General features: G+C 44.8%; 2 protein-coding genes across 2 annotated transcripts; one reads left to right on the top strand and one right to left on the bottom strand.

Moving 5' to 3' along the window:
- Window positions 1–5,589: 5,589 nt before the first annotated feature.
- On the bottom strand, window positions 5,590–8,269 carry LOC120820212 (uncharacterized). Its single transcript, XM_040177733.2, has 3 exons — window positions 8,064–8,269; window positions 7,195–7,376; window positions 5,590–6,647 (listed from the first exon to the last, which is right to left on the bottom strand). Exons 1-3 carry the CDS (start codon window positions 8,083–8,085, stop codon window positions 5,874–5,876), a joined length of 978 nt encoding a protein of 325 aa, XP_040033667.1. The 5' UTR covers window positions 8,086–8,269; the 3' UTR covers window positions 5,590–5,873.
- A 2,391-nt stretch (window positions 8,270–10,660) lies between these two features.
- LOC120820959 (transmembrane protein 254) lies at window positions 10,661–14,337 on the top strand. The gene is made up of 4 exons (XM_040179238.2): window positions 10,661–10,804; window positions 12,506–12,609; window positions 13,188–13,247; window positions 13,626–14,337. Exons 1-4 carry the CDS (start codon window positions 10,718–10,720, stop codon window positions 13,744–13,746), a joined length of 372 nt encoding a protein of 123 aa, XP_040035172.1. The 5' UTR covers window positions 10,661–10,717; the 3' UTR covers window positions 13,747–14,337.
- The last annotated feature ends 6,615 nt before the right edge of the window (window positions 14,338–20,952 follow it).

Genomic DNA, 20,952 nt, shown 5'->3' with positions numbered 1-20,952 from the left:
CACGTTTTGCCCACCGCGCCGTCTCCCACCACCACGCATTTTAACATGATAGCACCGGTTCCGTTGGCCATAGTCCCGAGCTTACCACCGGCACCCCGACGCACTGTTGTCCTGACCCCCACCTCCTCTTGCTCCTCCTCCTCCTCCTCCTGCTGCTGCTGCTGCTGCTGCTGCTGCTGGGTGGTGATCCCTGCGCGGCGCGCATCACCAGCGTCGGAGGCGGACCGCGCGGCGCACAGAGTCGGAGAGGAACCGCATCTTTCACCACCAGCAGCGGGCACAGTTGTAGCCTCCTCCCAAAAAGTGGCCGTGAAGTAGACTCTCTCTCTCTCTCTCTCTCTCTCTCTCTCTCTCTCTCTCTCTCTCTCTCTCTCTCTCTCTCTCTCTCTCTCTCTCTCTCTCTCGCTCCCTGTGTGTGTCTCTCTCTCGTGCCCCCGCGCCTCTGCCCTCCCTCGCAGCCTGCGCGCTGTGCGGCCGCCGCTGGACGAGGTGGGTGCGCTCGCTCGCTCGGAGAGGCGGAGCTTTGGTTTGAACGCGAGGGGCTGCGGATAAAGTGCACTTTGCCTGCTGGGGGGGGGGGGGGGGGGGGAGCCGGGGACTGTGAGAAATGACACTACACATTTAGGAAAGCTGATATGCAAACACTGGCCTGCATTTTATTAGTCTTTAGCAATGTGAGACGGGCGTCGGCCCTTGACTTGGACCCTGAAGATGTACGACAGATGATCATAACTTTATTTATGTAGCGCCTTAAATAGCGATATCAAGCAAGCACCTCGGGCTACTTGTATCCAAGAGATTAGTCTCTGCATAGAATAAGTCCACTCAGGAATATTCTAACCGTAGCTTTAACCTCACCCTCCGTCCCCAAATAAAGACAAGACTGATGCTATATTATTTTCAATTTGGTTAGACTTGCATCTGTCACATCAGACAGCAAGCACCCACACCGCCTGCATGTCGAACTTTCAGATATCTTAAAAAGATCTAAATTTAGGGAAGTCGCTGTGTGCTTCTCACATGACTTTGTGGTTGAGGAGGATAAATGGATATGAGAGAGACATGCTGTGCTACTGCGTGTGTGTGTGTGTGTGTGTGTGTGTGTGTGTGTGTGTGTGTGTGTGTGTGTGTGTGTGTGTGTGTGTGTGTAATAGATGGATGCGATGTGCGAGACAGGAGAGGGGAGGTGCAGATGGAAACGCCACAGGAGGATGTGTGTCTGCGAAAGAAGGAGTGTGCAGATAGCGATTTGACCTCTGCTGGCCAGTTGGCTGGGTTCAAGTTAGTTCAATTCCAATTTACACGTGGGAACACAGGATATACTCTCCCCAAAAAGGAACTTTAAGAGGGAGAATAAAAGGAAGAAATGCGTTCCCTAGATGGCCAGCAGCTGAGCGGTGGGCTGTCTCCAAGAACAAGCCTGTTGTTGGGACATAATAAAAATCCTGAATAATTTCTACCACATTAGCGTCTCTTGACCCTGAATCAGTCACGCCTTCCAAATCCAATATATGAATATAATATAATCAAAAATCTTTAATACATCACACGCTGAATACGGTTGAATACTAGTCGATTTTCTATTTGAATTCACACATTTCTTTTCCTGTCAAAATCAAATCAATAAAAAATCACCCGAGCCTTAATGCTGCTCGTCTTTTTATTCCCCTTTCTTCTGTTTCCAGGTGTGAGCTGAAATGATGCCAAACCGCTCAACAAACTTAACACAGTGTGGGTTGTCAAACAACATAGACAAACACCTATTATTATTCATAAGGGGATGATTCTAATATATAATGGGGATAGATTATGATGATACAAAGTATAGCTATAGGAGAGTTTTGCTTCTACATTTTTTCTGCATGTGTCCATCAATTTAGCAAAAACTTTTATTGTCCAGTACTGACACATTATGTTACATCCCTGTAGGTACTTAAAGTCCGTCTATTACGTTTTTTTATCGTCAAACAAGTGCTCAGCCCAAAAGAATTGTGACATTTTTCAATTCATTTCTGTACTCCAGACAGAAATATTTCAACGTTTATCAGATGTGACGGTGCCGTCAGTTTCTACTGTACTGAAACGTGCTTTTTAACCTTGGATTGTGCTTCATTTAGGGATTAATCCTATCATGCTGCTCGAGGGAGTTATCTGTGCAGCACCTCAATTATTATGAAGGGCAATCCATTAAGGTCACACCGTGTGTCCATGCGCTGTGTTGTGTTATGGTGTAGGCTTGTGTTATGGTGTAAGGTTGTGTTATGGTGTAAGGTTGTGTTATGTGTAGGCTGGTGTTATGGTGTAGGCTTGTGTTATGGTGTAAGGTTGTGTTATGTGTAGGCTGGTGTTATGGTGTAGGCTTGTGTTATGGTGTAAGGTTGTGTTATGTGTAGGCTGGTGTTATGGTGTAGGCTTGTGTTATGGTGTAGGGTTGTGTTAAGGTGTACGGTTGTATTGTGTCATGGTGTAAGCTTGTGTTATGGTATAGGCTTGTGTTATGGTGTAGGGTTGCGTTATGGTGTATGGTTGTGTTATGGTGTATGGTTGTGTTATGGTGTAAGGTTGTGTTATGGTGTAGGGTTGCGTTATGGTGTATGGTTGTGTTATGGTGTATGGTTGTGTTATGGTGTAAGGTTGTGTTATGGTGTATGGTTGTGTTATGGTGTGAGGTTGTGTTATAGTGTAGGGTTGTGTTAAGGTGTACGGTTGTATTGTGTTATGGTGTAAGCTTGTGTTATGGTGTAGGCTTGTGTTATGGTGTAGGGTTGTGGTATGGTTTCAGGTTGTGTTATGGTGTAGGCTTGTGTTATGGTGTAAGGTTGTGTTATGTGTAGGCTGGTGTTATGGTGTAGGCTTGTGTTATGGTGTAGGGTTGTGTTAAGGTGTACGGTTGTGTTATGGTGTATGGTTGTGTTATGGTGTAAGGTTGTGTTATGGTGTATGGTTGTGTTATGGTGTAGGGTTGCGTTATGGTGTATGGTTGTGTTATGGTGTATGGTTGTGTTATGGTGTAAGGTTGTGTTATGGTGTAGGGTTGCGTTATGGTGTATGGTTGTGTTATGGTGTATGGTTGTGTTATGGTGTAAGGTTGTGTTATGGTGTATGGTTGTGTTATAGTGTAGGGTTGTGTTAAGGTGTACGGTTGTATTGTGTCATGGTGTAAGCTTGTGTTATGGTATAGGCTTGTGTTATGGTGTAGGGTTGCGTTATGGTGTATGGTTGTGTTATGGTGTATGGTTGTGTTATGGTGTAAGGTTGTGTTATGGTGTATGGTTGTGTTATGGTGTGAGGTTGTGTTATAGTGTAGGGTTGTGTTAAGGTGTACGGTTGTATTGTGTTATGGTGTAAGCTTGTGTTATGGTGTAGGCTTGTGTTATGGTGTAGGGTTGTGGTATGGTGTAGGGTTGTGTTATGGTGTAATGTTGTGTTATGGTCTAGGCTTGTGTTATGGTGTAAGGTTGTGTTATGGTGTAGGCTTGTGTTATGGTGTAGAGGTGTTATGGTGTAGGCTTGTATTATGGTGTAGGCTTGTGTTATGGTGTAAGGTTGTATTATGTGTAGGCTTAGGTTGTTTATGGTGTAGGCTTGTGTTTGGTGTAAGGTTGTGTTATGTGTGTGCTTGTATGTTATGGTTGTAGGCTTGTATTATGGTGTAGGGTTGTGTTATGGTGTAATGTTGTGTTATGGTGTAGGCTTGTGTTATGGTTTAAGGTTGTGTTATGGTGTAGGCTTGTATTATGGTGTAGGGTTGTGTTATGGTGTAGGGTTATGTTATGGTGTAGGGTTGTTCATTAGCAAGCTGCTGTAGATTATAATCAATATCAACGCTCTATTTTAATGTGGAGTCTCTGCAATATTTAGCATCTCAGCATATTCGCTCGTAAACAAATTTGAGCTCTGGTCGCGCCTGCTCACTTGTCGTGTATATTCTCAACGCCGACGGGGAAGTTGTGAACGGACGTGGGGTTGCTTGTGTTTACGCGCATCTGACAAACAGCGTCAGTGAAAACAAAAATCCTCAATGGGGTAGTGTTACATGGGCCTAATTGCACAGGACGGCCGTCTGGCCAGCAAGCGGCTCGCCGTTCTATTTTTAGGACAGTGAAACGAATGTGAGATGTCTTCTCTCCCACGTCTCCTCTCCACTTTCCAGACACCATCCTCTAGATGGTATAGCATACGGACGTACAGTATGAGCATGCAGGCGCCCACACACGCAGACTTCCTGTCACTGACCAACATCAATCACAGCAGCGGACGTGCACAGGCTGAGGGCATGCGCGGCTGAGAGTGGCGCAGTGCAATCACCGAGCGCTCCGACAAGCTACTAAATTAAAGCGCGTGGCCCCTGCTCGGACTCCCTGGGAGGGTTGAGTTACGGCTGGTATTTTTAGTGAAGGGTATGGGCTTCATCCCTGGAACCGCTGGCGGCTGAGGACCATCACTCACAGAGGGCCTGTCTTCCCCCAGTAATATCTGTGCTAGTCCTCAGGTTTGTTTTTAAAAAATCCTAATTGACGAATGTCTTTATACTCAGCCGTCTGCATATTGTTTGTTTAGCGTCCCGCGCAGGCGAACACCTGTCTGACACACACCGGCCTGCGACGTTGCCGGCTGGTCTGTCTTCGGTGAGCCCAGGAAGCCTCCACGATCCCTCCTGTGGGAAAGGTGATGTGCTCTTTTAACAAAGGCACATCACCCTTCCCATTGAGACGATGAGAGAGGGAAGTAAAATTCGGTGTCTATATAACTGTCAGTTACAGCTGTCATTAATCTGACAGTTTAACCCTTAGTATCTGATGGGGGGGACGACAGACGTCAGTTTAAAAAGTTTTCTTTCTCTTACACACAGTTGATGAATTCCATTGCACCTTAATTGGTTTTACTCTTATTTTAGATTTCCTTTTTTTTATTTATTTCATCTCATATTTCTGGAAAACTTCCCCCAGAAAATAGATAGAAGGACTATGAAGATAGTGGCAAAACACCTACGCACAACTTTTTAACCTCACTTTTCTCAAAAATGCTGTATAATCATATGAATTTCCCCATTCCAGGACTAATGAAAGATTATCTTATCTTATCTTATCTTATCGAAATGTAAGCACGAAATAGGGACCTATTGTCAAAGCCCAGGAATGTCTTTGCCCTTAGATTACGTTTACATTAAGATTTAAAATGTATTTTAGCTGTTTCTGTTCATTTGAAAAGAAATACGAGTGATAACTTTAATTGCAATGTTTTTCCGGTGTTTGTCATTTCATCCTGAGGAAGAAGTTAATTTTGTTTTCTTTAAAAAGAAAAAAAGGTTGTCAAATGAGTAGAAATAAAAAAAAAACGTAATTTTGGGCTTTGAATTCCTTCGGCAAAGGTTTAGGTTACATAGTCTGTGTCCCTCTCATCCTTTTGCCAACTCACAGGCACCATCTGCTGCTTAGAGTGCATGACTCACTTTATCTTCCCACTACATGGCGAATCGGCCACATCCGGAGTCCAGGGGAATTCATGTGGTAGTTTTCGTATTGGTTGTAAATGAACCCAAAGCTAATTCATGGATTTGAAAATAACAACATAGAAAAGTGCTTCATGAATTATTATTTCTGATTTATTTGAATAAAAGTGCAGGAAAATCATGAATAGAAGTCATAAATATAGTCGAATGAAAGCATAAATACATCAACCAAAAGAAATTGTAGTCTTTCAGGAATAAATAAAAATCCTGTATTATTGTGAGAATGTGGCTCTCATATTAAATGCTTTGGAGTTCTTGAACGTCTTATATGTACACATGACAGAGGAAATACACCAATACCTTTAATCAAAATGATATACATGATTTTGAATGTCCATTGTAAATCCTATTGCCACAGCCATTAAGAGAACGGCGTTTTCTCCCCAGTAGCATGGATATCCACCTCCTCCCCACCCAGCCAGTGCTCATGCAGCTCCCCCAGAATCTCATGCAGGGACAGCTCAGGCAAGGGGTCGTACCGGGTCAGCGCCGGCGACTCAGCCCCCCCGCACACCTCCATAGAGGCCCCACTCCACGAGTTGTCCATCCACGAGTACTGACTTTCCACCGGCGTGGTGTTCTCCAGGCTGGCATCCCAGTACCCGGAATCCGGCGTGTCTGGAGTTGAGGAGTGGGAGGTGGAGTAGGAGGTGGAGCAGGGCATGTACGCCCGTTGCTCCGCCGATCCCGGATACGCGACTCCGGCCTGAGTGGAGCTGGAGCCGTAGCTTCTCATCTCCAGGGGCGAGTGGCCCCACTGGGGCGGGACGGGGGAGGCTCGGCTGCCCGGCTGGGACCAGAAGCCCCTCAGGGAAGCGGCGGATCCGCATCCGAGCGGTCCGCTCTGCTTCAGCCCGTACGCGGAGCCGTAGTGTCCGTGCTCCTCGGCGGTGGAGTAGGCCGGGGGCCGCTGTCCGTAGTAGCAGGCCACCTTCACTTCTTCCTCCTTCACCAGGGTCTGATAGGCCGGCGGAGGGCCCAGAGGCGGCAGATGGACGGAGCCGGCCTGCGGGCCCCCACCGGCGGCAGCATGGGGCGGAGGCAGGGCGTCACGTGCCGGGCTGTCAGACTGCCACAGAGCTTTCTTGGCGCCTTTGCACTTCAGCGTGCGAGCTCGCCTGTTCTGAAACCACACCTGGACAGGAAAAGGAGAAGAAGAAAAAAATAAATGCTGAGGTTGGAATGGGGTCGGACAAACAAAACAATCTACCCGGTTAATCATTTTCCGGGTAAACAGGCAGCGGTGAGGCGGCGGGACAGGATTAGCACGGCAGTCCGCCGTCAGAGCCTTGTTGTACAGTCTATCTGCGAGCTCAAACAAGGGCCCGATAAAAACAGCTCGTGTCATCTTCAAAGATAAGAAGAAGTCAAGTGATAGCGATATCTACAATTCTATGCAGGATGAATTTGAAAACAGAGCCTTTTTTTATGATAAGAAAAGTGCAGCTTGTGTCGTAAGGCAGGAGGCCTCACTAAGGCCCCCCCCCCGCCCCCTCCCGGTGATCCGGCCCCCTGCGCGTGCTCGCCTGCGTGCGTTTAATCTCAAAACAACAACAGTTTCAAAGCTCCTAAACTTATCTGAAGAGACCGTTTAATTGACCCGGTTTAACTCATTGCATCATCACCCGCCCGCCGTGAGGGGGCTCGGGCGTTTGATATCGCAGACCGGCCGGCAGCAGTACCTGGATGCGTGACTCCGGCAGGCCGGTGGTCTTGGACAGGCTCTCTCTGAGGCTGATGCCCGGGTACGGGTCGGTCTCGAAGGTGACGCGCAGGAGCTCCACGTGGTCCTTGGAGAAGCTGGTTCTCTTCCTGCGACTGGTGCTGCGATGGGAGCCGCCGGAGGCCGCGGCCCTGGCGTCGTCTGGGGGGGAGACAGAGAAGAGGGGAGCGGGTTCAACGTCGGACAGGATGCATAGATGTTTGTCTTTTTTCCTTTGCCCTCTTGTTGTGCTCTGAACCAGCCGCTGTTTAGTTTCTCAAGAGGCTACTTTCTAAAGCTGTAATTCAACAGTAATGCATCATGAAATCAGGACGCTGAATGTGCAGTAATACAAATAACTGCCTTTTCATTTCTGGTTGAAAAAGTTCCAACTCTGGGATTTCTGAACATAAATACCCAATAAAGTTAAAGTTTGTGAAGGCAGACAAAAACAAGGACCTTGTTGACAAATATCTGTAAGAATAATCTAGTCATTGGTGTTTTATTCTACCTTACACAAAACATATTATAATTAGGGCTTTTCTTTCTATTTTACTGGCACTGTGTTTTTCTTTCACTGTTTATACAGCACGTAGTCTTAAAATTCTCAAAGTAGTTTTAGTATTTTTTAGCCGTCCTATTTAGTTTACCCAGGTTGGTGAATCGCCTTACATCACATGCAGCGGGTGCCAAGGTTTTTTACACATACCCGACTGAGCAGACTGTGCTGCAAAACTACTTCACCTTGCACCACTAACTACTTCACCCAGGGATCTATGTCCCACAAACAAAACTGGACATAAAGCAAAACATGAAAACCTGATGTGAAGATCACAAAGCATTTCTTACCATTGCTGGAGTCCTTCCACATGGCAGCGGCTCAATAAGTGAAGCTCTGGGGACAAAATGGATTTCGGGTGGACTTGTGATCAGTGTGACACTGTGTTCCTCCACCGAGAGACTGTGACTGTGTCTCCTGCTCGCAACAGGGGGCCTTTTATATCGATCACCTGAGACCCCCGGAGGCCTCGGCAGAGCCAGATGGGAGTTGGGGTGGGGATTTGTTTTTACTTTGAGGACGGGTTCTTAACAGAAGTACTCTGGCCCTTCCGAGCCGTTATCACCTCATAGCTATCAAAGTGGTGGCAAGGTCACTGGTGAATATGACACAAGATCTCGGGAGAGACAAAGGAAAGTCGCTCAGTGATTGTCAGCCTCGTCGATACCACTTAACAAGAGGACGACTCACATGTGACTGTTTGTGTTTTTGTGCTGCTGAGAGTATGCGAGGTCCAACGACAGACATTCTTTTTAATATCTAATATTTTATTGTGATGTGATAAAAACTATGTAAATGTGCGTTGGGGTTTTCTGTTTTTTGGGTTGTAAAGAATATACTGTACCATATACATATATATAGATAGATATATTTATATATACTGTTTAACATAGTTTTTCATATACCAGGCAGCAATGGTAAAGTGAAAGTTTTAATTAAGGGACAAATCTTTCTTAATATTAGAGTAATGGCCTTTTATTCAAATCTGTCTGATGAGTGCTCAGCACAAACACCGGCAGCTTTGCACACTGTTAATCAACAGACAACAATCTTTAAGACCTTTTTTTGATCTCACAGGCTTTAGTGAAACACAAAACGGCCTCCTGTTAGTTGTTTTCTTTTCACATGCAGAGCAGCTCTCTCCGTCACAAGGGCATAAACAAAAGAGGAGTAAATACCCACTGATGAATTAGACGGTCACACAGCAGCCTTCAGAACACTGAATATGTGCATCAACGCAGCGGCGGGCCTGTCAAACGGCTCGACATGTCCGGGCTTTGACTTCAAAATCGTATTATCTGCATGTCAAGTCTTCTGTGCTCTGACCTGCTGCTGGAAAACTTAAATTACTTAAATTAAATATAAACACGTCTTAACTTGATATATATACATATGTATACTCCTCCATATGCATTTAAACCTCTATTCTTGACCTTCCATCCTTCCTTGTTGGTTGAATTGAATGATTTCATGTCAAAAGTGTCCAAAATGTAAATGGCCAACATACTGAGTCCAAAGCCAAACAGTACAAAAGGACAAAGTTCATATGCAGATTCACCATAGTTTTGGGTGTATTAGAAAACAATGCCGCTTGAAGTCTACCCGGGTCATCTGACGCAGCAGAACAAGCTCTTTTTCATCTTTATCTGGGAAACTCACAGAATCAATGTCTCCATGTGTAGAGACGGCTCCTGAAAGTCCCAACAACACTCCCTGTGCTTTGTCCAAATCCAATCAGACTTTATACCACACAGCAATAACGCTGGATGCTGCCAAAGCCACTCATTTGAAGTAATGATTGATATTAATTCCAGATAGTCATATTAAAAAACGTTTATTATCTACAATTAGTTGAATTAGTGTAATAAAAATGGGAAAGAGTGTGATCAATAAATCATTTCAGCAGATTAAAGCCTTGCTCTAACCCGGTTAACATACAATGATCGATTGATTAAAGTCAACTAAGCACTGGTGTAGCAGATAGGCTAATCAGCTAATGCAAAATCACTAAAGGGAGCTTTGTTTAGGTTGGTGATGTACATATTTTGAGAAGAAAAAAATAATTTGATCATCTTAACTTAAAAACATGATCCTCCAAATAGGAAAATCTACAGGAACGTGTAGAGGATGGCAACTATGCAGCTTATGAATTACTGTTTGATTAGGATGTATTCAGTTCGATTTGATTAATATATGGAGTTTTAAATTTTAAAAAATTAATTACAGAAATCCTTGAGTTTATCACATTTTTGGGGGAGTTGTTGAAAAGGTCTAATAAAACATGACAGCGGTTGTAGGTCTACTGTTTCATCATTATATTTCTAATGAATAAATAAAGCATTGGATAAGCCTCAATATAGTTTCAGATCCAACTATCTGACAATGAATAGCTTTTCAGACAGTTTAAAAGGGACAGTACAACTTCTCCCACTAGTGTCTTATATAAAATACCTGTATTACGTGACACATTTCGTTTGTCAAATGTCGTATTCATGCTAGAATAACCCTCAGCAAAAAACTTTCATAATTTCCTACTGTATGGAATATTAATGTGGTGTCTGATACCTACCTAAACTTTAAACAATGACTAAGGACTAGTAGACAGTGTATATAGCACACGGATGTTTGTTTTCCGGTCACTGGAATATTCTACTGATCTGATCTGGTCTGATCCGTCACAGCACTAATACATCTTTAGTGTAATAAAATCTCCCTTATCGGAAGTTGTTATTACGTTTTTGTTAATCCGCATTATATATGCCTACATTTTATTTTCATATGAAGCCATAAGAATACTCCATAAGTAATAAGTAACGTTATGTAACAATGTATGGAACAGCGCCCCCCTCCCGGTCGGCCCGTCCTCCCGTGGTCCCTCGTCGCCGCTGTTTCCACACGGTAGTATTTGATAGCGGGACCAGCGCAGCACGGCGGAGCAGCAGCCATGGCTAAAAGTGATGGATGCGATTACTTTAAAAGAACCAGCACGTTTTGGATAGTCTTCGTGATACTGGGGATGGGATATTACACTGTAAGTTCATTACTAAATGAGTCATAATCTAAATACGATTTAATAAGTGTAAATCGCCCATGTGCGGATAACGCCGCCGTGTTGTGTTGCTAAAATGTCCTCCGGGTCGTGTGCTTTTTTTTTCAAAAAAAGACGCTTCTGTTGGAAAATGTACGTTAAAAGTATCTTATTTGTTAACATTTTGTGAAACTGTTGTATTGCCAAAGTGTCTTCCGTGTTCATTGTTACGTCACGCTCTGATCGCTTATCCAGCGTTCATCTTATCGGGACTTGAACCATCACGGTTCAAACTACCTTGGTGTCCAAAGTCCATCGGACTCGCTGTCCGCTGCAGGAGTCTGTTCCCTCCGGCCGATGTTTGCCCCGACAGCGCCCTTCAAATAAACAACACCATGCCAAACTCCATTCTACCCTTGATAACGTTATATTTATTAGAGTTGTATAGTTGTATAACTTGCAAACTCATTGCTTCCCAAATGCACCACAACAATAAAGCTCACAGCAGGTGGCCTGTAGATATTTGGGTTTTTATTGTAGCAGATATTGTAGCTATTTTTTTCCAACTGCCAAATGTAAATGGTATAAATAGCTGTTAACTGCAGTAATGGGCGAGAGAGATAACACGTTAACCTTTTACATGGAGTATGGAAGTGTGTGGTTCAAACAGTGATCACGTGTATATTTAGCACCACCACCAAGAAAAGGGAAAATGTTCAAATATCAGCAAAACATCCCATATGTCGGGGCCCAGCCAACACTGCTGTTTGCTTGAATATATATTTTTTTGTTTCATTTGGCAAACAAATTAAGCAATCAAGTGTGGCTTAGAAATTGAAGTTTGTCATGTAATAATGAATAAATGCATTCTAGTTTTTGTATCATGTGCTTTACTCCCTTTCAAATATCTTTTAATTTCAGCATCACTGATACAAATAGTTTGTAAAAAACTGTTTTAGAATAACTGCTTTTGAAATGGATAAGTGATCAAAATAAAAGCATCTTCATCCACGATGTGCTTACCATCCGTAGAGTCGTTAGCTGGTAGTATTTATTTCAGTTTGTATGAAATAAAGACTTGATTCTGACCCCAACGTGGAAGATATGGAGTGCGATTCGGAGCCTAACAAGACCTCTACTCATTTGCTTTCACATGACAGCCCTCCAACAAAACCCTCCAGGGTTTAGAATCGGTTCTCCAGAACTGCGTCGAATTAAATCCCCGTGGCCTTCAACAAGGCCGTCCTGCTACGGCTCTCTAAGTCACGATTGCCGCTACAAGCCGGTCTAACCGCTTGAGCGGGAAGCCCAATAGCATTCCGCTTATTATTATCACCCCCCAAAAGCTGGTATAACACTAATGAGACTATTTTGACCCGGATGCATAGAAACATCCACCTTTCTATACTTTGTGGGACTCTGCAAAATATGCACTTTTTAACCAATTTTCTACGGTCCAAAAACGTACGTCATACGCTTGTGTTTTTCACTTACTAAATGTCATGGCTCTACAAGCAAAGTCTCTAACTATATAAAACCCTGAAAATGTGGCAAAAACTATGAAATTGTCAAATAGTTCCCTCTTGCTGAACTTATCTTGCGGTGACAAAGAGCGCACACACACACACATGCTCCAGTTTGTCTCAAAGTCTCTGTGCATGTTTTATGCGTTAACTCGGCGCTTCTCCTGACTGTGTGTTGCAGTGGATCGTGTTCGCGCCGGAAACGATCCCGTTCGAGCAGCTCGGCCCCTTCGGCAGCTTCTGCAGGCACCTGGTGGATAACTATGCTGGCATTATGTACAAAGGGTAAGCGGACACTCGGCCTCCGGTTACCACGGTGTTCTCCTTGATCTCCTCCTGACATGTGATCCCTCTTCCTTGATAGCAGTCGCCCCCCCCTCAGGTAGAAGGTTGTGATGTTGCCTAATTAGAATGAAAGGCAACCAGCAGATTGCCTCAGCGGAGCGGCATCTCTTCCAGTCAGACGACGCGCAAAGTACCATCAGTGGGCTGAAAACCAATCAGCTGCAGCCGTTCACACCTCCACCGGCGTGAAGTTCTGCTAATTAGGCCTTTAAGCCGAAGCACCAGCAGAGCGTGAAGACGGCAATCAGAGGATAAATGTTTTGCTGTTGTTTGAGTCATGTGACCCGCCGGCCGGCCGTTAATCTCGTTTTGGAGGTTGTCACGTGACTGTTTTGTTTTGTTTTTCAAGCCAGCACTGTTGCATTGTGGGGTGTTACTCAGCTTTGCTTGAGGGGAGACAAAAATGTTTGGCCATGTTCTCACACGGCGTGGCTGGATTTCAACTTTTTTTAAAAGTTACAAGTACTTTGTTACTTACAGAGTATTCCAATCGTGTCACGCACGTGTGTCTGTTCCAGGTGGTGGGCGTCCTGGGCCATCCACGTCACTGAGGCCTACATCGCATTACGGGTGTGCAGGTAAGGAAGACAGGAAGCTATTCCATTTGTAGTAGATGAGGATGCAACCGCATTTCTGACACAACCTTCTATTTAGAAAGTTTCATCTCCCCCCAAAGGCCACAAACAACTTAAATGCCTTAAACATCTGAATAAATCAGCCTCCAGAAGCTTCCATTTGTCATCTGTTTTTTGTTTCACAACAAATCTCAGGTGTAATTGTCTAATTTTGATCATGCAGAGATGACCAGCATGCTCTACATTCAGTCCCAATTGTGTGTTGGCACATTTGTGCAGAGAAGTAGAGGTTCAGGTGGCAAACGATGCCAAGCGAGCGGCCGCGTCAGGATTTCGGACGCAGTGAAAGCGGCGGCTGGTTCATTGTTGTCTTCTCCGCAGCAACAAAGGCATCAGCGACGCGGCCACTCGCTTCCTGTGGGCGGTGCAGACCTTTCTGTTCGGCTTCGCCTCCCTCGGCCTGCTCATCAAGTACGACCCCAAACGCCCCAAACAGCACTGATTCCAGCGGACGAGGCCCACAGAACAACACTGATCATCTGAGATGATCCTCTCCTCTTCTTCCTCCAACGTCTTTCTTTGAGTTTCAGTGATTTTACTTTCAGTGATAACACGTATTTTGTGGCAGAAGAGAATTGAGGCCTTTCATTAATTCTATCTCTTTAGATATAAAGGTGCCCAAGTAAGATGGAAATTAAACTCCATTTCATTCCATCGGTTTTATATTAACAAACCGTAGATGTTTTTTATTAATAATAATAATAATAACAGAGTAATCTGGCCTGGGTTGAATATTTAGTGCAATACACGGGAACCTTTTAATGAGAGTGATTTCGTACGCTGTCTTTGTGTTTACATTGATGAGTGATATCAGGATATTCTACCAGCTGCTGTGATGAAGAAACGTTCTGGCCGCAGATGGGACGCTGCCGTCAACCTCAAAAGTTCTCCGGGTTAAAATGTAAGGAGGGCTGCTGTTCACGTTCCCACCCGCCGTTCATATGCTGCAGTGCCTTGAGCTCAACTTTTTAAGCAACAGACTGGAAGTTCTTGATAACACGGCAAAAAATAAAGAGCGACTTAACAAACTAAATGGAATGTGCTCCGCTGCTTCTTTTCTATTCCTCCTGAAACGCTTCATTCTAGACTTTTAGGTTTACTGAATTATTTGATCAAAACAATGAGATGCACGGCGGGGATTGTCGCTTGTTCGGTGCTCACACACTGAATGTTTTTAGCATTTTTAGTGTAACGTGTTAGCCTGCAAAAACAGATGGATGAAAAAGTTTGCAGACCAACAAAGGGACCACAATTAATTCTGAGGGGAGGTTTGAATATGTTGGTTTCCCTTATGTCACAGCAATTCACCTCGTGATTGTTGTCATTTTGCAATCAAACCCACAATCATCAGGGCGATGTGGCGCACGGGGTAGAGCGGGTGCGCCGGGAACCGCAAGGTTGGCGGCTCGAACCCCGGCGGCTCGGTGTCCCCGAGCAAGACGCCTGACCCGCTGACGGCTCCCTGGGCAAATTTAAACCGTGGGTTAAAACTGCAATGCAAGTCGCTTTGGACAGACTCACATAGACGTCTCAATGCGATCCATCCAATAGTCGGGATTATTCCCTTCTGAAGCAACGCCGTGCACGAACCAAGAGACCAACGTTGTCATCTCTACGCCGGACCTTCAGCTTAAAAACATGTCGTTCATTAAAGTCAAGGGACCTGGCTGGTAATTTTCAGTGTAAAACATCAGTAGACTCTTTTTCAGAAGGACGTCTATAAACCTTTTTACACACTCAAAATTAATGTTGTAAATTCCTTTTCTTGAGCATTCGAACTTCATTCACCTTTTATTCGCTGATGGGATTTTGCCCTCAGATGTCCCCACTACAAGTACATCTCCAACCTCCTGCTCCACCTGCAGCTTCAGATAACCCAGCGCTGACCACGAAGGTTGTGAGTACACTCCCCAGCATGCATTGCAGTTCTCATCGCAATGCAAGTTATAAGAGGGAGTTGTCCTGTTTCATTTTATAAATGTATCTCAGATGTCTCACGGAAATGTCACAATTTAGGAAGATTACTTAATATATGAATCCATCCTGCCTTTTAATACATTTAACTCCAAAGAAATTGGTTTAAAAAAATAAATTTCTCATTCTAAATAAAGTAAATCTTAAATATACACGTGTTCTGGTCCTATGCACATATGTTACACAAAAAGGTGTTTGATCCAATCTCCTTTGTACAAGTTGGTGAAAATAACTGCGTTTCTTAAAGTATTTATTTATTCCTAAGTGTCGACAAACTCAAATATTTCAATCCACAATTCTTTCCACAGCTCAATCAACATGACCCAGTCGTAGCAAGTGTGTGGCAACTAATTGTCACAACAAGCACTTGAGTGGCGGCAGTCTGTCACTTAGATGCAATGTTTACAGTAACAAATAACAACATCCTTGTAACACCGAAAGCACAATCATGTAAAGATGGCTTTTTGGATTTTGAAGTTATCTAAAAACAGTTATGTTGAAGTGACAAAAAATGCCATGTAATTTGCAGTCAGTCACTGAAACACAGACTGAGGCCAATCAGTAGGGAAGTTGCGTTGCAGGTTTACGCTCCTGCCAGTAGAGGTCAGTAGAGGACCAAGGGTGACCAACCAAGGACCAACGTCTTAATCTGCCCCTTCTGTATCGCTCAAAATCAGTGTGTGTGTCGGTGGGTCTGAGAGTGTGTATCTGTGTGCGTGGGTTTTGCTTGTGTGCGTGTCTGTGTGTGAGAGCGCGTGCTGCTGAGGAAAAATATCATTAGCACGAAAAGCCCCAGTGAAGCATCATGACTTATGTCACGTGATTATATTGCTACCCCCTGCGGCACCACCATAACACGTGGCCGTACACCGATGACGCGTTCATACACAATAGAAACATGTATGCAGGTTCATATTTCGACGTGTGTACATGTCTACGTCACGGGTGACTGTACAGTAACGCGCACGCCCACCTGCCTCGGAATGGCCACTGGGGGACAGTTTCCGTACATGGGCCGGGAGTTGGCGGCCCTTTAAACCGCGCACAGCTGTGCCGGGCTGCGTGACTGGGCGCCACCGCGGGGTGGGCGGGACACGACGCTCTGACTCACCTCTGCGTCACCGCACGACGTGCCAGTCAAAAACTGCCTGCTGCTGCGTTCGCGTACTGCGCGTATAAACGGCTACTTTAAATGTCGCGTTAAATAAATGTCCCACACGGGGAAATATAACACACGTCCTGTGTATGTCGAGATATAATGCTAGATCAATAGCTAGTTTAATATGTACATGGCTGATGTGGCGTTTTTAAAAGTTAAATAGCCCCCTCATAGCTTTCAATCAAAAGGTTATTCTACAATAGCAATACGTTAACCCCTAAATACTATTAAACCCATCTAAAGCAGTTAGAAGCTGGATTGCAGCACCTCCACACCGGAGTGAGCCGACCGGGTGTGACGGACGCCCACGGACCGAGCAGCGTGGTCGCGTTTCCCGGTCTGCCTCGCGGTTCCTCAACGTGGCACCGGACGGGCTGTTCTCTAACGACTTCTCTCTGGCCCCGAGCCGTGACTGCGTGGACCCTCGGCTTCTTTCAGGGTAAAAAATAATAATAATTAAATAGAAAATTGACAGCTCAGTAGTAGTTCTTCTTTCAAATCCAATAGTTCTACTGCTGCACCGTGCTGGACGGATCTGCCGCACAGGGTGAGTGTCTCAACAACTGAACTCCGGTGTCCGGTGCGTCTGGTGTTGTAGTTACTTCACCCCGTTCTTCTCCGCCTGCACGCGGACACGTCCGTCTAATATTCAAGGAAGCTGAAAACATTTAAAGAAAGCAGTTGTTCGCGTGCACTGCACGGGTCCTGCAGTCTGCTCGGATCGCTCCACGCGTTTTACGACGTGGAATTTCCGTTGCGCGTCAGCGTGTCGCGCTTCCATAGGATGAAACACGAGAGTCGCCATGCATGTGCGTTGCGGGATATGAACTATTAACATGAGATCTAAACTTTAAGGAGATTGTGCCCCTTTTTTTTAACCATCACTCCGGGTCACCTGTCGGTTTTTGGATCAGCTGGCCAATGTTTACTCGCGAGGAAAGCAGCGCGCGCTCGCGGTTTGGAGCGCTGCTGCCTGCGTTATAACCGAGTTGTCATTAATCTCCACACACACACACACACGAGCGCGTGCACACAGATACACACACAACCACCACTAACTGATCTGCTGATGCAGCATTCCCAACCTGGTCCACAGAAAGTGTAAGTGTGTGCGTGCGTGTTATTGAGGATGCGTGTCCACGTGTCAACGTCTGTGCGTGTGTCTGTGTCAAATTGAGACTGTGAGGAGAGAACTGTTTGTGAGACAAGTGTCTGTACAATTGTTCTGATTATTAATTGGCTTGTGTTGGTTAGCACTGTCGCCTTGCAGTGGAAAGGTCGTGGGTTCGACCCCGCCGGCGTCTGGGGCCTTCACCGGTGCAGTTTGCGTGTTCTCCCCTTGTCTGCTTGGGTTCTCTCCGGGTACCTCGGCTTCCTTCCACAGTGCAGCGACATACAGGTTGGATCAGTCAGTGACTCTAAAGTTGCCTGTAGGCTTATAAATGGGTGAATGAACGGTTGATTGACAGTCCATGTGAGGAAAGTTAGCCAACAGAGGTTGTGTCTCTCACTCTGTCTCCGAGTATTTTCACATTGTGTTATTGATGCTATTACTCAGGTACACCTGCTCACCACTGCACTCATGATGACTTTAAGGAGTACTATGGGGTCACTTATTCTACTCTTGTTGTACTTTAGGATTGTCCGTACCCCTTTTTGCATATATTTCCATAGCATCCATACAACAGATCTCTGTGGCCACTGTATCAGTCAGTCAGCTTGTGTTGGACTGCCATCAAATGGCCACCGGGGTGCCGGAGTTTAGTCAACAGGATTACACATAAGCAAGCGGCCTTCTAATTTGGCAGCTAATCCAGATTAAGGTGCCGCGGTTTGTCTGAGTTCCCAGACGCTGCGGCCCGTTTGGCAGAAGGAATCATTCGCCGTCCAGAGTTCACAGTCTCATGTCTGGACAAGGAGGGCTGATGCATTCAGGAGCCCGAGCTGAAGTCAGGTCACTACAGTACTCCATGAACAGAGTAATCTTTGACATTTTATAAACTCGCTGCAGAAACCAGGTCTCCTCTTCTGAGAGAACGGACGGTTTTCATCATTGCCGTTTCCAGAAAGGAGTGTTGCAGCTTTCATCAAATCTCAAAATCCACAAGCGCTTCTCCCGCCGCGCCCAAGCGCTCAATAAACGGGTTTAATAAGACTGTCACACAAGGTGCACCTGTGTGTGGCTGCAGACTGCTAAATGTCCTGGAACTGGACGCTGAACTCACAGTTTCTCCCCCACAAGTGGCTCTGTTTGGACTCCAAACAATACCTGCTGCATTCTGAACACACAAACACCATCACTTGTGGTGAAACGTTTGCTAAATTCACCAATTTAAGATTAGGGTTTGAAACCCCTGGCTGCTTGTTAGCCCTTCTGTTTTCTCTTTCCCGACGCCTCCTACAAATGCATTTTGCATTGAGTATGGAGAATCTGACAGAGAGACTGAGACAGAGAGAGAGAGAGAGTGAGCTCTGCGAGCTATAAATAGATAGTGGGAGAGCAGTGGTGGTGATAGCATCATCACCACCAACACACTCTAATCCCTCTGCCCTGCACAAGCTCCAGCAGTGAGCACGTCTAAGCAGGGTCATCTGGTGAACTGGAGCCCATGACCCTTTTCTCCGTGTGTACTGTATTAAGCTTGTTAATGTGCACCCACAGGGTTAAAGGCACATTAGTTGTGCACGCAGGCAGGGCTTGCCAGTCCATCAGACAGCAGCCGGAGGTGCAGACCACGTCCCCTGCAACGTCGTGGGTTTTAACGGCCGTTTGTTGAATGTCATGCCAGATGCTCGCTGAGGCTCCCGTCGGCTCTCACTCTGCATTAAGAAAATATTGATATTATCGCCTCCAGCCTCCGGACATGTTGCTCCGGGCGCGTGAAACAATGTGTTGCCAATTACCTCTGTGTATTGCCATAGATTATATATAACAACTGACGTTGTTGCGACGTCACTCATTGGTTTGTGGACGGCCGTTTTGCAGCCACAAGTTCAGCGATTTCTCCTCGGCCATCTTGGATTTTTGCTGTCGCCATGTTTGGAATGTGGATGAGTTGCGTAAAAACGCGGCATACGGCTCCGGTAGCGACCTGTCAATCACAGTAGGCCCGTCCCAAAGCATACCGTTCTTTATGTACAATTTGACCTTAGGTGGATTCAGGACTTTCGAGCATCTCTCTTAACTACATTCCCATTCGCTTCCCTCCAACGTGTGATCTAGAGCTAGACAGGCCGAGTTGCTATAGTTACGGTTGCTAAGCTAGAAGTGTACAACCCGTGTCTATGGGTAAGCGTTGAGGGAACACTCCGTTTTATTTTCTTTGGAATAACCTTAAAGCTTGTTCCAGGTATGCGTCCTGTCCACAAACAAGGGGTTAGTTGATCAGCAGGAACATGACAGACCAAATAAGCCCAAAACACCTCGTGTCAACTCTTTCATCGAAATGCCCTGTTTTCACTCCTACGTGTGATGCTGGTTTGTCATTTTTTCAACTGATGAAGTCATAAGTGATAAAAAAAGGTGTGTGAGACGCTGTCATGACAACAAAGTTGTCATATTTATAGTTATAGTTAGTAATAATTTATATTTTGTATGATTCGCAAGAGCTTTTGCACCTCATTCAGCAGTGCTTATTTAATAATGTGTGTGTGTGTGTGTGTGTGTGTGTGTGTGTGTGGCAGCTTTATGTTCTCAGTGCCTTTACTTCTAGCAAAGTGTTCAGTCTTGAGGCACTGACCTCCTTTTCATTACCCACAAAAACGGCACCTTTTATTCTTTTCTTCTCTTATTGTGTGTGTGTGTTTTGTGTTATCCTAAATATATTGTTAGAGTTCTTAAAATTACCCATGAAAGTTAGTTATTGATATCTGTACTAAAAAAATAAACGTATTTTATTTTTCCTGGGTTTTTGATTAAATCACGTGACCTTCATCAGTAGATTATGTTTGTTCAGATGTTCATTTTAAACAGGATATTGATTTTAATTATGAACTGTAGCTGTAACATAGTTGATTACACCCTGCGGTCTAACAGCGAGTTTTATTTCTTATTAGTTATTAGCATATATTTTCCCAACAAGCAATTCTTCATTGTTGTAGGTGCTGTAAAATTATGTCATCGAAGGGAATTTTTTAGCTCCTTCAGGGCTCACAATGTAATCATGATTCATTACAACATTAGACATCTTTACCGTTGTACTTACAGTATCATGTACTATCTAATGTCTCTTAACGAGAGCCCAAAAAAAGTATTAATAGATAAAGAATGCATTCAGATAGAGCATAAAGAAAGATAATGTAGTTGTGAGGAAGCCAATGAGACCAGGTGGTTGAAAGCTTTAGAAAGAAAGTGGCTCTTAAGTTAAAGATTTCTTTTAGTTTGCGTTTATTTCGATGATCTATGAAGCTTACTATTGAAGAAATACATAATTGCACATTAAATATCTAGTGTACAGGTATTCTAGTGTTTCAACTTGAGCACATTCTTTTTGCTGTGCTTGTTAAGAAGTTTAC

Source organism: Gasterosteus aculeatus, unplaced genomic scaffold (genome assembly GCF_964276395.1).
Source record: "Gasterosteus aculeatus unplaced genomic scaffold, fGasAcu3.hap1.1 HAP1_SCAFFOLD_120, whole genome shotgun sequence".
Taxonomy (NCBI): domain Eukaryota; kingdom Metazoa; phylum Chordata; class Actinopteri; order Perciformes; family Gasterosteidae; genus Gasterosteus; species Gasterosteus aculeatus.
Note: the sequence above shows the minus strand (reverse complement) of the source record. Positions and strands in the feature narration are given on the sequence as shown.

Coding starts and splice junctions, on each gene's coding strand:
- LOC120820212 (XM_040177733.2), bottom strand. CDS start 8,085: ATGTGGAAGGACTCCAGCAATG. Junction 7,377..8,063: donor GTGGAAGGACTCCAGCAATG/GTAAGAAATGCT, acceptor TCTCCCCCCCAG/ACGACGCCAGGGCCGCGGCC. Junction 6,648..7,194: donor TGCCGGAGTCACGCATCCAG/GTACTGCTGCCG, acceptor TTTCCTGTCCAG/GTGTGGTTTCAGAACAGGCG.
- LOC120820959 (XM_040179238.2), top strand. CDS start 10,718: ATGGCTAAAAGTGATGGATGCGATTACTTTAAAAGAACCAGCACGTTT. Junction 12,610..13,187: donor GCTGGCATTATGTACAAAGG/GTAAGCGGACAC, acceptor TGTCTGTTCCAG/GTGGTGGGCGTCCTGGGCCA. Junction 13,248..13,625: donor ATCGCATTACGGGTGTGCAG/GTAAGGAAGACA, acceptor TCTTCTCCGCAG/CAACAAAGGCATCAGCGACG.